The sequence below is a fragment of the Helianthus annuus genome, chromosome 8 (genome assembly GCF_002127325.2).
Source record: "Helianthus annuus cultivar XRQ/B chromosome 8, HanXRQr2.0-SUNRISE, whole genome shotgun sequence".
NCBI classification, from domain to species: Eukaryota; Viridiplantae; Streptophyta; class Magnoliopsida; order Asterales; family Asteraceae; genus Helianthus; species Helianthus annuus.
In genome coordinates this window covers 2,510,966-2,526,697 of record NC_035440.2, presented here as the reverse complement: position 1 = coordinate 2,526,697, position 15,732 = coordinate 2,510,966, and the positions used below count along the sequence as shown (strand labels likewise).

General features: G+C 33.7%; 2 protein-coding genes across 6 annotated transcripts; one reads left to right on the top strand and one right to left on the bottom strand.

The window, feature by feature from the left end:
- The first annotated feature begins 3,614 nt into the window (after positions 1 to 3,614).
- On the top strand, positions 3,615 to 10,292 carry LOC110871615. 4 transcript variants are annotated; one of them, XM_022120322.2, is made up of 3 exons: positions 3,615 to 3,735; positions 7,522 to 7,808; positions 10,062 to 10,292. In XM_022120322.2, exon 2 carries the CDS (start codon positions 7,524 to 7,526, stop codon positions 7,803 to 7,805), a length of 282 nt encoding a protein of 93 aa, XP_021976014.1. In that variant the 5' UTR covers positions 3,615 to 3,735; positions 7,522 to 7,523; the 3' UTR covers positions 7,806 to 7,808; positions 10,062 to 10,292. The 4 variants fall into 4 exon arrangements, 3 of the variants coding, with proteins under 3 accessions (XP_021976014.1, XP_021976015.1, XP_021976016.1); XM_022120323.2 differs by having other exon boundaries at positions 3,646 to 3,735; positions 7,517 to 7,808; XR_004864571.1 differs by having other exon boundaries at positions 3,673 to 3,735; positions 7,479 to 7,808.
- A 1,331-nt stretch (positions 10,293 to 11,623) lies between these two features.
- On the bottom strand, positions 11,624 to 15,585 carry LOC110871612. Of its 2 annotated transcripts, XM_035976345.1 has the most exons (4): positions 15,474 to 15,585; positions 15,084 to 15,314; positions 12,770 to 13,070; positions 11,624 to 12,601 (listed from the first exon to the last, which is right to left on the bottom strand). In XM_035976345.1, the coding sequence occupies exons 1-4, from the start codon at positions 15,486 to 15,488 to the stop codon at positions 11,757 to 11,759; spliced, it is 1,392 nt and encodes a 463-aa protein (XP_035832238.1). In that variant the 5' UTR covers positions 15,489 to 15,585; the 3' UTR covers positions 11,624 to 11,756. The 2 variants fall into 2 exon arrangements, with proteins under 2 accessions (XP_035832238.1, XP_021976004.1); XM_022120312.2 differs by having other exon boundaries at positions 11,624 to 13,070.
- Positions 15,586 to 15,732: the final 147 nt, after the last annotated feature.

Here is a 15,732-nt window from a genome sequence, read left to right as displayed (position 1 = left end):
AAGAAGTTGAAAGTTGGGAGTGCTTGTGTACAAATCAAAAGTTGAGAGTGTTTACAACCAATTGGTAAAAGTTAGGGTTATTTTTCAATAATAATTAATTTGTATGCAAGCACATTATTACTTTATATTCTACCGAAATACCCAAAGACCTCTAGCAAAATACTTTAGAAGCATATAACACTTGAATATCACATAAATAAGTTATGAAATAGAATTAAAATTTATAATTTAAGTAGTGATATAAACTAGTGCAGAAAGCTAAATAAATATTAGAGTTAAATGCCTGGTTGGTCCTTGTGGTTTGCAGACATTGCAAAGTTAGTTCTAAAACTTCAATAATAGAAAGAGTTGGTCCCACTGGTTATAACTTTTACACTCGTGTGGTCCTTATCATTAAACTATGTAAAGTTTCTCAGTTAAATGTGTGTGAAATAACTATTTTACCCTTCATCTTCTTTCACCTCTTTAATGATCCTATCACCATCACCACCACCTACCCATCATCGCAATCTCCGCCGCCGGCCGTCACCAACGGTCACAACCACCAACAATGAATACATCAAACTTTTAGTACTAGACATTCTAAATACACTTAACTAAGAAACTTAACATATGTTAGTGATAAAGACCACACGAGTGCAAAAATTACAATCACCGAACAAACTCTGTAATTATTAAAGCTTTAGGAGCAACTCTGCAATATCTGCAAACCACAAAGGCCAACCACACATTTAACTCTAAATATTATTCATTTCTTGACAGCCTAAAAGAATAAAAAATACTATTCGTTTTAATAAAGCACACTTTAAAATAAAATATATAATAATGTATAAACTTCTTTAACATGTAATATTTCGGATATGTTGTCCTGTTAACTAAGACAAATTGACATGTAAAACAGTATTCAGGGTGATAAGTTTTTGTGACAAACTGACATGTAAAACAGTACTTGAGGTGATAAGTTTTTGCCCAAATTCTAGTAACCTTAAAATTTGTAAGCATTTTGCTAATATATAACAAAACATACAATAATAGTGAAGAAAGATATCAAAACAAAACCATAATCAATGTGTTTTAAGTCGTTACATGGGATTAATTGCGTCCATGAGTAGAAAACGATATATGTTATGTGTAATCAGGTGTTTTGCACGTATATTGCAAAAAAAAAAAAAAAAAATTGCAGTTACGAATGTCTATAACCATACGCCATACTTGAATTGGACAAAACACTATAACTATCAAATACTAAAATACAAAAGACCTGTATTGGTGAAGAAAAGACGCTTCAAAAGTGTTGGGACATGCTACCAGGTTCTCGTCAGTTTAAAATAATCTTGTTAATAATTGTCAGTCACACTTAATATGTGCCACTAAAAAACTTATGCACGATATGTTAACATCGCGTGAGGTTCCTGTAAAAATGCCATTTTTCGTAAAAAAAAATATGAGAATGCATAGGAGTTGACATGTAAGTATCATGTTTTGAACTTAGCCATGATGTTTTGGGTTGTTTTGTCAAGAAAAACCTCAACCATAACAATTTAAAACACAATGCAATATATTATATATATTGAATTTAGAACACAACTAAAACACACTAATTAACACTTAAAGCACACTACTTAACGTTCTTGGCATGGTGTTTTAAGTGTTAAGCCTACAATTCACTGCATTGCGTCTTAAATTGTCATGTTTGGCATTTTTCTTGCCAAAACGACCCAAAACATCATGCCTAAGTCCAAAACATGATGCCTACATGTCAATTTCTACGCCTTCTCACACTTCTCACAAAAAGATTTTTTTTTTTTTTTTTTACAAAAACCTAAGACAGTTAACATCAATCAATTACCAACCGCATTGAATAGAACATTAGCATAAAAGTGTAATACCTCATCTAGAAGATTCTTTTAGTGACATGTTAACAAGTTGGACCTCTCAATATCTTGATTTATAATCATATTATGGTACTAAAGATGTAACATTCCGAACACATGCACTTGTAGAACCTTTTAAAGATGATGTAATGGCACAAGAAAGAGTGTTATTGGATGGAGTTAGGACACATTGAATATGGGCCAAGGAATATTGTGAGCCAAGAGGAATAAGTGGGCCATGGAATGGATAAAGCCCGATAAGTGGTCCTAGGAATAAGCGAATTGGGTTGGGTATAATAAATAATTATGCTTTGAACTAAAAATTGCTAGAACATTATGATTATGACAAGAGAATAAAGAGGATTTTGTTGAATATGATTCGGTTCGATCATTAAAAAAATCATAATCAATCAGTTTCAGTTAAATCAGTTATCGGTAAAGATTGATTTGGTTTGGTTATAGAAATAAATATAATTTGGTTTATTTTCTGGTTACAAGAATATGTATAATCAAAAACTTATTGCTAAAACATTATGATAAGAGAACAAAGAGGATTTTATGGTTACAAAAATATGTATAATCAAATTAGTTATCGGTAAAGACTAGGCTCAAGCTCAACTCGTCATGTTCGAGCTCGGCTCGGTTCAAGCCTACTTATTTGAGCTTGAGCTCGGCTCGCTAACAACCTCAAACAAGCTAAAAGCTCGGCTCGAGCTCGCTTCAATATCGCTTAAACGAGCCAAAGCTCAGCTCGCCAATGTCATCGCATTATTATTATATTATATATATATATATATAAAGAATTAAAATTTTGTTTGGGCTCGTAAATAATCTTTGTATTTTAGGCTCGAGCTCGGGCTCAGGCTCGTTAGGGCCGGATAATCCGACGTAATTTGAATTTGTGACTTTTGAAAGGATTTAATATAAATTTGCGAATTCAATATTTTTATTTATTTATTTTCTTAGGTTTTTTGGAATACACCCTATTTTATTTTCACTTTTCAGTTCTAAAAAGTGACAATCAGAAAAGGCCCAACAATTCGAAAATAGTTCGTGCGAGGGCCCAAAATCAAACGGACTGGATAAATAACTAGAGGTGTACGAAACTCGATCTGGGCCCAAATTGATTCGGGTTATAAACAAGCCCGGTTCTTTTTGCTTGGTCTCAAACTGGTTTGGCCCAAACTGTTCGGGTTAAGGACCTTATTTAGAGTTGAAAACCAAACCGATTTGGATCGGGTTTAAAACCGATTTTAGCGTTTACACTGGTTTTTATCAGCTTTTTAGGCGGCCTCTAACTGATTCGGGTAAAAACCGATTCTCAACACAATAATCCCAAACCTCAGGGTTGGTTAGAGGTGCACAAACCGATTAATTTCAATAACCAGTTTGGTTAACCGATTATATCGGTTAATTTGACCTTTTGACTTTAGCAAGTTATTTTTCGGTTGATAACAAGTTTTTTTTTTGTCTTTTTTTTTTTTTTTGAATTTTTCGTATTTTTTTGGTTAACCGGTCTATCGCTTAAAAACCGATTAAAAGTAACCAGTCACTATACTATATATTTATAACCGGTTACTAACCTACGGTTAAAAATAACCACTAACCGGTTATTTCTCAAGCAGTTCTTAACCAATTACGGTTTCAGTTAATAACTGGCTACAGTTAATTAACCGGTTATTTTGTGTACCTATAGTTACCGGTTTATTTTTAGGTCCCTAGAGTCTACAACTCAGCTTATAACGGCCCATAAGTAGCCCAATAAGTGTTAAGGGCCCAAATTGTTTCTTATTGTATCACATCTTCTTCGATCTCCATTGTAGCTGCGTTTCTTCTTCATACTCTCCGATCAACTGAACAGGTAAATTATCTACTCCTGTTTCTTCTGATTAATCATATCGATCGATTCGTGTTGTTCTTTGTTTTCAAATGTATTTACGGTATACTTTTTTCTATCAAGTACGGAATCTATCGTTTCATAATCTGTAAAACGTGATGCAGTTATAGATTTATGAACACTGCTATATGAAATTCATGTTTCTGATTCGTATTTATGTAGCCGTAGTGTTTGATTTAGTTATAAATAAATTTAGGTCTATCTATCGATCTATGTGAAAGTGATTGTGAAACCTAGGGTTTTGTGTTCGATTTGGTATGATTTTTTGTGTCATATGCGGAAATCTATTGTTTCATAATCTGTAAAATGTTCTGCAGTTATAGATTCATGAACGTTGTTTCATGAAGTTTGTGTTTCCGATTCGTGCTTATGGAGCCGTAGTGTTTGATTTAGTTATTTTAAATTTAGGTCTATCTATCAATCTATGTGAAAGTGATTGTGAAACCTAGGGTTTTGTGTTCGATTTAGTATGATTTTTGTATCATATGCGGAAATCTATTGTTTCATAATCTGTAAAATGTTCTGCAGTTATAGATTCATGAACACTGCTATATGAAATTCATGTTTCTGATTCGTATTTATGTAGCCGTAGTGTTCGATTTAGTTATATATAAATTTAGGTCTATCTATCAATCTGTGTGAAAGTGATTGTGAAACCTAGGGTTTTGTGTTCGATTTGGTATGATTTTTTGTGTCATATGCGGAAATCTATTGTTTCATAATCTGTAAAATGTTCTGCAGTTATAGATTCATGAACGTTGTTTCATGAAGTTTGTGTTTCCGATTCGTGCTTATGGAGCCGTAGTGTTTGATTTAGTTATTTTAAATTTAGGTCTATCTATCAATCTATGTGAAAGTGATTGTGAAACCTAGGGTTTTGTGTTCGATTTGGTATGATTTTTTGTATCATATGCGGAAATCTATTGTTTCATAATCTGTGAAATGTTCTGCAGTGATAGATTCATGAACATTGTTTCATGAAATTTGTGTTCCCGATTCGTGCTTATGGAGCCGTAGTGTTTGATTTAGTTATAAATAAATTTAGGTCTATCTATCGATCTATGTGAAAGTGATTGTGAAACCTAGGGTTTTGTGATCGATTTGGTATATTTTTTGTGTCATATGCGGAAATCTATTGTTTCATAATCTGTAAAATGTTCTGCAGTTATAGATTCATGAACATTGTTTCATGAAATTTGTGTTTCCAATTCGTGCTTATGGAGCCGTAGTGTTTGATTTAGTTATTTTAAATTTAGGTCTATCTATCAATCTATGTGAAAGTGTATGTGAAACCTAGGGTTTTGTGTTCAACTTTTTATATTTTTTTGTATCAAATGCGGGAATCTATCGTTTTATAATCTGTAAAACAAGCTGCTGCTATTGATTTATGAATATTGTTTCATGATGTTCATGTTTCCGATTCGTATTTATGGAGCTGTAGTGTTTGATTCGATTATACAAACTTAGGCCTATATACGACTACGAGAAAGTGATTCTGAAACCTAGGGTTTTGTGATCAATTTTGGTACCTGTTCTTATATGTTTTGTGAGTTTTAATTGAATGAACTATCTTTATTTAACTGTATATACATTTTTCACCTAGTTAAATGTTTAATTTGCGTTGATTTGTCTTTTGACTATCTTCCATATTGCCGAATGCTCGATTTAGTCTATAACTTGTGGTTTTTGTCTAGTTAGTTGATTAATTCGTAATTAGTCTGTCAGCACATATTTTGTTCATGCTCATTTCTGGAGTTGAAGTGTTTTATTCATAATTTTACTGTTCAAAGCATGTGATTCATGTTGATGTGATCTTGTGAGATAGATATGGTTTAGTGTTCAACATATCTTATTTTGTGATGCTGAGTTTCCTCAAAGTTTTGGTTGGTGGTGAATATTTTGGTTCATGTTCACTGTTCATAGACTTATGAGTTTCAGCCATTTCAGGGCTGGTTCTGTTGTTTGTGAATTTTGTATTGAAATGCATGTGATTGTATACTCAATTAAGTGTGTTACATATATGGCTAGGCCTGTAAACGAACCGAATGTTCATGAACTGTTCGTGAACTTGTTCGGGGGAAGTTTGTTATTAATAAACGAACGAACATGAACACATGTTTTGTTCGTGAACGTCCGTTTATGTTCGTTCATTTGTTTTCATTTATTTACATTTGTTTGTGTTTGTTCATTTATGTTCGTTTCAATTTAAATACATATGTAGTTATATTTATATAAATATTAAACATAAAAGAAACTTTATAACTACTTATATAAATATAACTAGTTGGTAATTGGGGTTTCTAGTTATTAAATTGGGTTTCCCAATAGAATTTATCGTAATTAATCACTAATTTATATAAAAAAATTACTTTATGTTCGTTTACTGTGTTTAAAAAAGCGAGCTTTAAGCGCGCTTTAAGCGTGAAGCGCTGAGGCGTTTGGAAAAGCGCTTTTTTTGGTCTGAAGCGTTACGACACGTGATGCGTTTTGAAGCGAGCTTTAAGCGCGAAGCGATAATGGTTTGAAGCGACGCTTCAGCCCAATCAGGTCACATCTGGGCCATTTTTTAGGCCCAATAGTCTTTAAATAGGGTTTAAATGAGGCCCTACTTCTTTACCCTAATAATCAGCCGCTGTCTTTTAACATATCAGCCGTTGTCTTCCTCTTTCTCCTTCTATTCTCTCTGCAACTTGATTTCTGTTTAGAAATCATAATGGCCTCAGGATCAAACAGCACTACTGCTGCCTCGGAAAAGTCCTCATCTGGTGACCCGAGATGAATACGTACTTGATTATGATGATTATTGATTAAAGACTATTTTTATGTTTATGTTTTAAGTGTGTTTTGACATTAATTTATGTTTTAACTATGCTTTTTATGTGTTAAGTGTGTTTTTTAATCATGTTTTTGTGTTTATTATTGATTAACAAGTAGAATAGGTCATATTGATGTGTACAATATTTTTTTTTATTTTTTTTTAATTTTGAGCGCTTCGTATACGTGAAGCTCTCGCTTCGCGCTTGAAGCTTCGCATAAAGCTTTTGGAACCAAAACGCTTCGGAGTGCCTCACGCTTTTTTAAACCAAGTTCGTTTAGCTTTTAAACGAACAAACATAAACGAACACGAACATGCCCATTTCCTTAATAAACGAACACGAACAAAAAAATGTGTTCGATTATATGTTTGTGTTTGGTTAAAGTTAAATGAACGAATATGGCTTTATACCACTGTACTGTTCCTTCTATTGCTAGAATTTCACATAGAACCGTCTCATAACCAGAGCTTAGCATTTTCTGTGTGAGATAATTAACATGTAAGCTTTTGCTGTAGTTTTAAAGTGTGAATTCATTTGTTTAAGGTTTAATACTACATCAATTTTTTAAACCGTACCCTTTCATGATATGTTCTGCTTTTTTGTCTTTTTTGTAAGAGTTAATTACTGTTTTCGTCCCTGTGGTTTGTCAAAAATCACTCTTTCAGTCCATTAGTTTAAAAATTGCGATTTCAGTCCCTGTGGTCTCACTTTTGTAACCATTTCAGTCCTATGGTTTCACTTTCGTAACCATTTCAATCCATTTATTCTGTTAGTACAGGGACTGAAATGGTTATGAGGTGGACTGAAATGGTTACTAAAGTGAAACCACAGGGACTGAAATCGCAATTTTTAAACTAATGGACTGAAATAGTGATTTTTGACAAACCATAGGGACGAAAACAGTAATTAACTCTTTTTGTAATCACGAGAACAGAGATGTCTTTCATAATGGAGTTTGCCGAGAACTTAATCCTGAGGATGATGGAAGATCCAGCTGAAAGAGATAGAAAGTTCAGAGATCATGTTTATCACATGAAGGAACGTTGCGCAAAGACAAAGGAAATGTGGAGCTATCCAATTCGTCCGTATGGTTTCTGGACGTTTGACCGTCACAATGCTCAAATCTTCTGGGATGCTCAGATCAGCCAGGTTGAAGGCCGTAGGGATCCGTATGATGATCTTCTTCAACACCAAGCTGATTCATCATCATCCAAATAGATTGTAAGTTTCTTTTGAATATTCTTTACGATGAAGATGTTAGCTGTAACTTCGTTTATTTCTTTCTGTCCTGAAGCTTTATTGCCTAGCTTCAAAACATAACCAATAATTTAAGCAAGGTTTAAAAGAACGGAAACGAGTTTCGAGGCGTTTTCCCTTCGCCTCACGAGGCGTAAGCCTCGAGGCGAAACGAGGCGTAAGGCGAGGCGGTATTAATAAATAAATATAAAAATTATATATATATATATATATATATATATATATATATATATATATATATAGGGAGGGGCTCATGCGAGAACCACCCTTATTGTGAGAACCGCGAGAACCAATGTGAACACAACCTAAAATAGCTAAAAAAACCTAACACCCCCCCCCCCCCCCCCCCCAAAAAAAAAACCTAAACCCCCTCCTCTCAAAAAAAAACTTACTTTTAGTGGCCAAAAAAAAAAAATTTTTTAATTTTTTTTTGGCTTCGAAAAGTAGCGATTTTTATATAAAGAATATTAAAAAAAAAAATTGTGTGATTTTTACCTATTTTTAGGCATTTTTGGATGTGTTCACATTGGTTCTCGCGGTTCTCGTAATAAGAAGTGGTTCTCGCATGATCTTCTCCCTATATATATATATATATATATATATATATATATATATATAGTGGAGGGTTCAAATGAGAAGAGTTTTTTTGTAAGAAGAAAAAAGAAGAAGTTTCAACCAATAAGAATGCTTCATTTTACTTCATTTAATATTTTCATTTAATTTTAATATAAGGGTATATTGGTAAACTTACAAAAATCATTAATTTGTATTCTTCCCCTTTAATAACTAACTACATTACATTTGTAACTCCTTTTCAAATATAAAGTTTTTCAAATTAAAAAAAAAACAACTTAATTTAAAGTGTAGAATAAATTACTAGTTGTGTAGGATAAATTACGAGTTGTGTAGGATATATTTCGAGATGTGTAGGATAAATTTCGACTGTGTAGGATAAAATTCTATAATGTGTAAGGTATATGTAGGAAAATTTTGATATGTGTAGGTTTTGTAGATTATTTGTAGGATAATTAATGATTAGTTGACTAATTAATTAAAGAGTTAAAAATTAATTATATGAGTTATAAATGAAATAGTATTTTACTAATATGCCCTTTCTTCTTTTTCTTCTCACATTAAATTTCTTCTCAAATGAACCTTCCCCTATATATATATATATATATATATATATATATATATTATAAAAATAATAATACTAACTAATTTCATAATCAGATTCATCAAAAACACACTTAAAAAAGACATGAAATGCTTGAAATTGACACAAAAAATCAAAAACAGCTATCAAAATGCCCTGAGGCGCAGCTTTCTTAGCGCCTCAGCCCCTCTGAGGCGCATATACATTAAAAACACCATGAGGCGCGCCTCAGACTCGTTTTTTGGCCGTTTCGCCTCGAGGCGTACGCCTCAAACGTTTTTTTAAAACCATGAATTTAAGCAAAGAACTATGAGAACCGCATAAACATATGTACGTATTGCTCTAACTGTGATACATAACATAACTCACTTTCTTATGCGGTTCTCGTGATTATCATGAACCCTTTGATGATATTAGTTGTGGTTGATTACTGATGATTGGATAGTATCCTGGCCCAATCATAAGGAACTGTTGTAGCCTGCTGGTACTTTTTAGACATTTGAATGACATAATAACGATTTTTATTTACAAGACTAAACGGAGCATAATCTGTTTGACATGACACATAGCATAGTTGTTGATAGCGAATAGCGACAAGGCACCTATAGGCTACGTAGCGAATAGCGACAAATAGCGACGGCTATTTTATAAATAGCGATTACACTAGAAAAAGAATTTTGAAAATTTTATGTGTATATTACATCAAAATACCCTTGTATATATGCTATTTTACATGTATATTTAACAAAAACCTATAAATCAAGCTATTTTATAGCTATATCTAATTGCTATTTACATAAAAAAGAAATTGTCGCCATTCACGCTGTTGGTCGTATGACCCAAATAGCGACACTTGGCCGCTTCGCTACATAGCGCGCTATAGCGGTGGCTATAGCCGCTTTTGACAACTATGACACATAGTTAACTAAAAGTGATTGATTGTTGATGGTATTGTCGATATCTCGTAAAGAATGTTAGTTATTTTGGCACGGAATGATAAAATAAAATAATCGTTGTACTGAAAACTTGTTGGTTGACATCATTATTACATTCTTACACAGTGGTCGTGCAGTTGGAACCGTGGCATGTTGGGGATGTGTCAGATCTTGATGCAAGCGTTATTTCATGTGGTATTTCGAATGAACACTTTACTTGAATATTTCCATCTCGTTGTTTACATTTTTTAGCTGTATCCAAGACCGCTATAATCTCATGCTAAAACGCGGGTAAATGTAATGTGTGTCTTGTACTCTTGTGTTAAATAAAGAACCCTGTTGAGTGCTTTTGGAAAACGTCTATACGTTGTAGGAAGCATGGTTCTATTTTATGGCACGCTCTCTTACGGTTAACAGAGGGTTACATCCGAGAACCGCATAATGCTCTTTTACACAAAAGATGAACGGTAAGTAGTGGGAGAGAAACATAGGTGGTTATAACTGTCTCATGTGTTACGTTTAAAGTAATGACTACAAGTCTACAAATGAATTATGCGGTTCTCATGGATTACAACATATTATTGGCTTTGAAATAAGTGCCCTTTAGGAACCTTAAATATGAAGCGACTGAGTGCATACGCATAAAGCGACCACCTCAAGCCACTTCTTGAGATTGCTTTGCTATCGTCTGCTTTAAGCGATTCAAGTTTGTCTCAGTCACCTAGCGCCTCATACACTTTTTTTAAACCAAGTCTTCCACTCGTAAGGTTAGTCTTGAAAGTGTCGATGATAATGCTTACAAACGTACGAAGTAAAACCTCACGCGTAGCATGCTACTCGTAGCGTCTGAATAACATATTTAAATGATGTAATTTGCTTTAGTACATAATTTATTTTGTTCTATATATTAAAATAAGAAAAAAAAATTATAATAAAGCGTTAGCAGATTTGGGGTAATTAGGCCTGTTTAAAAAGCCCGTGGCTCGAGGCTCGCTCGAAAAAAGTTCGAAAAAGCTCGGCTCAAAGTCAGCTCGGTTTTAAACGAGCTGGATCGGCTCGGCTCGGTTTGTAAACGAGCCGAGCCCGAGCCAAAGTAGGTTCGGTTTGTGGCTCACTCATTAGTAGGCCTGTTGGCTCGCTCGTTTGGCATATTTAAATTAAACCCTAAATTATGTGTGTGAGTGTGTGTTTATATACATATATTCTAATATATCTAAGCAATGTTGTTTAATTAGTAATATGGTTACTTTTTTATCGAAAGAAATAAATTGTTAAGCTATAGTTTTAATTATTAATATTGATTTAAAAGATATAGATTAAGGTAAGTAACAATAAATCTTTTCTTGTTCATTTTATAGTTCGCTTAAAATTACTATTCTATTTAAAAAGTTCATGGTTCGAGGCTCCCTCGAAAAAAGGTCGAAAAAAGCTCGGCTCGAAGTCAGCTCGGTTTTAAACGAGCCGGCTTGGCTCGATTCGATTTTTAAATGAGCCGAGCTTGAGCCCACCCTGGTTCGGTTCGGCTCGGCTCATTTACAGCTCTAGGGGTAATGAGTAATGAGTTAGGAGACATATATTTGTGGTCTTTTAACAATTATAACTAGAAGAGTATTACATCATCATCATACTTACTAAAGAAACAGCCTCATTTTGCTTCATTCTTTACTCATTTTGATAACATATAACAGTTAAAAACTGAATAATAAAATCAATCATTTTTCCTGGTTTATTAAACAACATAAAGATAAAGACTCATCAACTTGTTACACATAAAGAAAACCAATATCACCACTCTTAAAAGTCATAACCCATAAGCCTTTGCTACTTATCTTTATTGACCCCTAATATATCCCCAACAGCTGACAAACCTTTATTAGCATCAATCCCTACTAGATCTCCAACAGCTGCCAAACCATCCTTAGAAGTCTTTACCAACTTGTATGCAGCCTTCATTTCATCGATTGGAACCAACGGCAAATAACCAGCTATGCTATAACCCTTTCCATCCATGAACGCAACCGCCTTATTGTACAACTCACACATTACCTCCACCACCGGCAGAATAAATTCCGATAATTGGGCAAGTGTTGGGTACTTGTTCATAAGTTCATACCATAGCTGGGCTATAACAGGGATCATAGCAAGCTTCATTGTCGTGTAAGCTGCTTGTAATGCTGCTTTTGTACCCGTTGCTGCGGTATTATTTCCAATGTTTCCAATGTTTTCGGCAGCTGAGTTAATCGCCCCGGATAGTGGGTTGTCGTTGACTAATGAGGTTGTTGTGTTGAGTACTTGGTTGGCTAAATCGGCTGGGTTGGTGGGTAGAGATTGTGCTATGTCACCCACGATTGGGAGATCTCCGACTATTGAGGTGGCGGTGTCGAGTGTGTTTTGGGCGGCCGAGTTAACTGCGTCGAGTATTGGGTTATCTTTGACTAAAGAGTTTGCTGTGTTGGTTATTTGGTTGGCTAAATCGAGTGGGTTGGTGGGTAGACCCCCAAATAGCGACTTGGTTGTCTTGCTACTGCTTTCTGCGGCTGAGCTAACTGCCTCGAGTATTGGGTTCTCTTTGACTAAAGAGCTCGTTGTGTCGGCTATTTGGTTGGCTAAATTGGTTGGGTTGGTTAGAGTTTGTGCTACGTCCCCCACGAGTGGGAGACCCCCAAATAGTGACTTGGTTGCGTTGCCACTGCTTTCTGCAGCCGAGCTAACTGCCTCGAGTATTGGGTTCTCTTTGAGTAAAGAGTTCGTGGTGTCGGCTATTTGGTTGGCCAAATCGGTTGGGTTGGTGGTTAGAGATTGTGCTACATTACCCACGAGTGGGAGACCCCCGACTAGTGATTTGGTTGCGTCTACGGCTTGGTTGGCTAAGTCCGGGACTAGGGATTTAGCTGCGTCGAGAGAGTTTTGTAGGGGGGTTTGGTCTTTTTTGCCGAATAGCGGTTCGGGTTTCGGGGTGATGTTTCGAAGAAGATATTTGGTGGTTTTGAGGAGGAAAATGGTGGTGGTGAGTATTGGTGAAATGATGGTTTGGGTGGCGATCACTTGTTTTTTGACTATAGGTTTAGTTGTGTAGATTAGAGTATTGTATTTGGTGACAAACTCCTTGGCTCTAGATGAAGCATACTTGTCAAACTGTTGTCAAGAAAGAAAACTTGTTAATAGTGTCCTCAAATACTTAAAATTATGATATATTATGTTTCAAAGGCTAAGTATATGCATGATTGATGAAACCTCATTTTATTGAGAAAACCCTGTGTAACATTTTTTTTTTAATTTTTTAGGGCATGTAATATCATGTTTTTAAACGTTGTGAACCAAAACAGTCAAAAAACGCCAAACGGTTTAAAAAAATAAACATTTTTTTTTTGTAACGGATGTGTAACACTAAACACAACTTCAGTTATTTATTTATTAAACGAACTAAAATAACATAAAATCATGTTCGTATACTTAAATAAACGAACTAAAATGAACATAAAATATAAAATTATGTGCATTTCTTTTAGAACAGATAAATAAACGAACTAAAATGAACATAAAATATAAAATGATGTTCATTTCTTTTAGAACAGAATTGTCATTTGATATTTTATATAAAGAACAGAAGATTATTTTTTCTTTTATCTTATAATATTAAGATAAAATCAAGAAACTTTTGTGTGATCTTCTATTCTCTTTTTCAATCAACAGGGTTAACATGTCATTTCTATAACGAACCATGTTTCGCATTTTTTTAATGAAATGATTTAACTTTAAATTATTTATTATATGTTATCTCGTTTTATATTTCTCATATTTGTAGCATGTGTATTATATATATAATCTACTCTACAACATATCTTAACATACAAAATACAAATATATCTTAACACACAAAATACTCTTAACGTAAGAAGTGAAGTAGGAATTTTTTATTTATTTTTATTTTTTTCCCTACTACTTAAGAATAATATTGAATTGCAAAATGTAAATAAAAAAACAAATTTCATGATTTTACAGTAGTAGAGTAATTATTATACGAATTACGCTACAATTTTGTATAATAGTTATTATAGGAATTACGCTACAATTTTGTATAGTAGTTATAATTACGCTATAATTTTGTAGAGTAATTACTCTACAAAATTACATTATTACTTTACTAGTGTAAAATTACGATTTTTTTTTGGATTCTAGGACTAAAATACGTGTTTAATACGATGGGGAAAAGTTTCAAAAGAAAAGTCCCTTCTTCATTTCTTACGTTAAAGGTATTTTGTATGTTAAGACCCACTTGCACAATAATTTAACCCATATTATATATGTTGTACAGTTTAACCTTACAAAATATAAGGAAAAAAGAGTTAAATGTCATCTTAGTCCCTCTGGTTTGGGCCATTTTGTCAATTTTGTCCAAAGGTTTGAAACGTTGCCATTTTAGTCCAAATAGATTCAAACGTTGTCATTTTAGTCAACTGGGTTAACTTCATCCATTTTTTCTGTTAACTAAAAAGGCAATTTAATCATTTTTTATGTAATTCTGCTAACTAGAAGGGCAATTCGGTCATATAAAATGACTGAATTGCCGTTCTCGTTAACAGATAAATGGGATGAAGTTAACCAGTGGACTAAAATGGCAACGTTTCAAACTATTTGGACTATAATGACAACGTTTCAAATTTTTGGACTAAACTGGTAAAATGATACAAACCACATGGACTAAACTCTCATTTAACTAACAAAAAAGTAAAATATGAGAAAAAAAAACGGAAGAGCGTATCCGACTTCAAGTTATGATATAATAAATAAAACAATAATATACATTATGTAGTCTCATAATCTAAACTAATTCTTCATCTGATGATCCAAGATTGATAATAAATTAATTAATTGGCAATGTTATTTTTTCATCATATTCCTAAGAAGAAAATCTATTAGTTCTTTTTTACTAACATTTTTTAGAGTAACTAACTCAAACGTCCACTAAATATACTCCTAAATCTACACATTTGTTTACTCTGAGACTAGAATTCTCAACCATTAGGGGCGAGACGTACACAAGTTTTTTTTACACACGATATCTCTAGGCTACAAGCCCTTCGATAGTTGTTACTTTTGTTACTTTAATTAACGAGTAAAAGCTAATGTATAAGTATATATGTGTACCGTGTCATCAACAAACTCCATAATATCTTCAGGCAAACTCGTAAGCTTCTGGTACAACGGCCCGAAGGTAAAGACGACGAGGTCTTCGGCAGCAACAATCGTTGCTTTGAAGTCGACGGAGTTTTCCTTTGCGTATTCATATACATTCAGCAGTAGTAGCAAAGATCTCGCCACAATCTTCTTAAAAAGCCATAGGTATTTTAACCCCGTCGAGCTTTGCTCGCTCTCGATCTGCGTCACAAGACACACGAAATCCAAATATTTAACTGATCAAACTGATAGAAAAAATACATAAGAATGGCAGGTAAACGGGCGACAAGTTGCGCCGCACCCCTCTTAAACATTGACGATGTAATATATTGTAAACATTGACGGTGAATATCAACTGACCTCATTTGAAGCCATAGATAGTGAACAAGCTTGAACGTTAAATTTATATGAAAAATTGAAGATCAGAAAATTTAGTAAATATTTTGTGGTGAAAAATATCTAGAGAATGCATACAATAACATGATATATGGTTTAGCTCTAACGTTACTATATAGCAATGTGTTTTTTGTCCTTGAGTTTCTTGGTCCATTTAGTTCACTATAACAGCTTATTTTTCTTTTCAAATATTTATTATTAACACTTTTATCAACACACATGG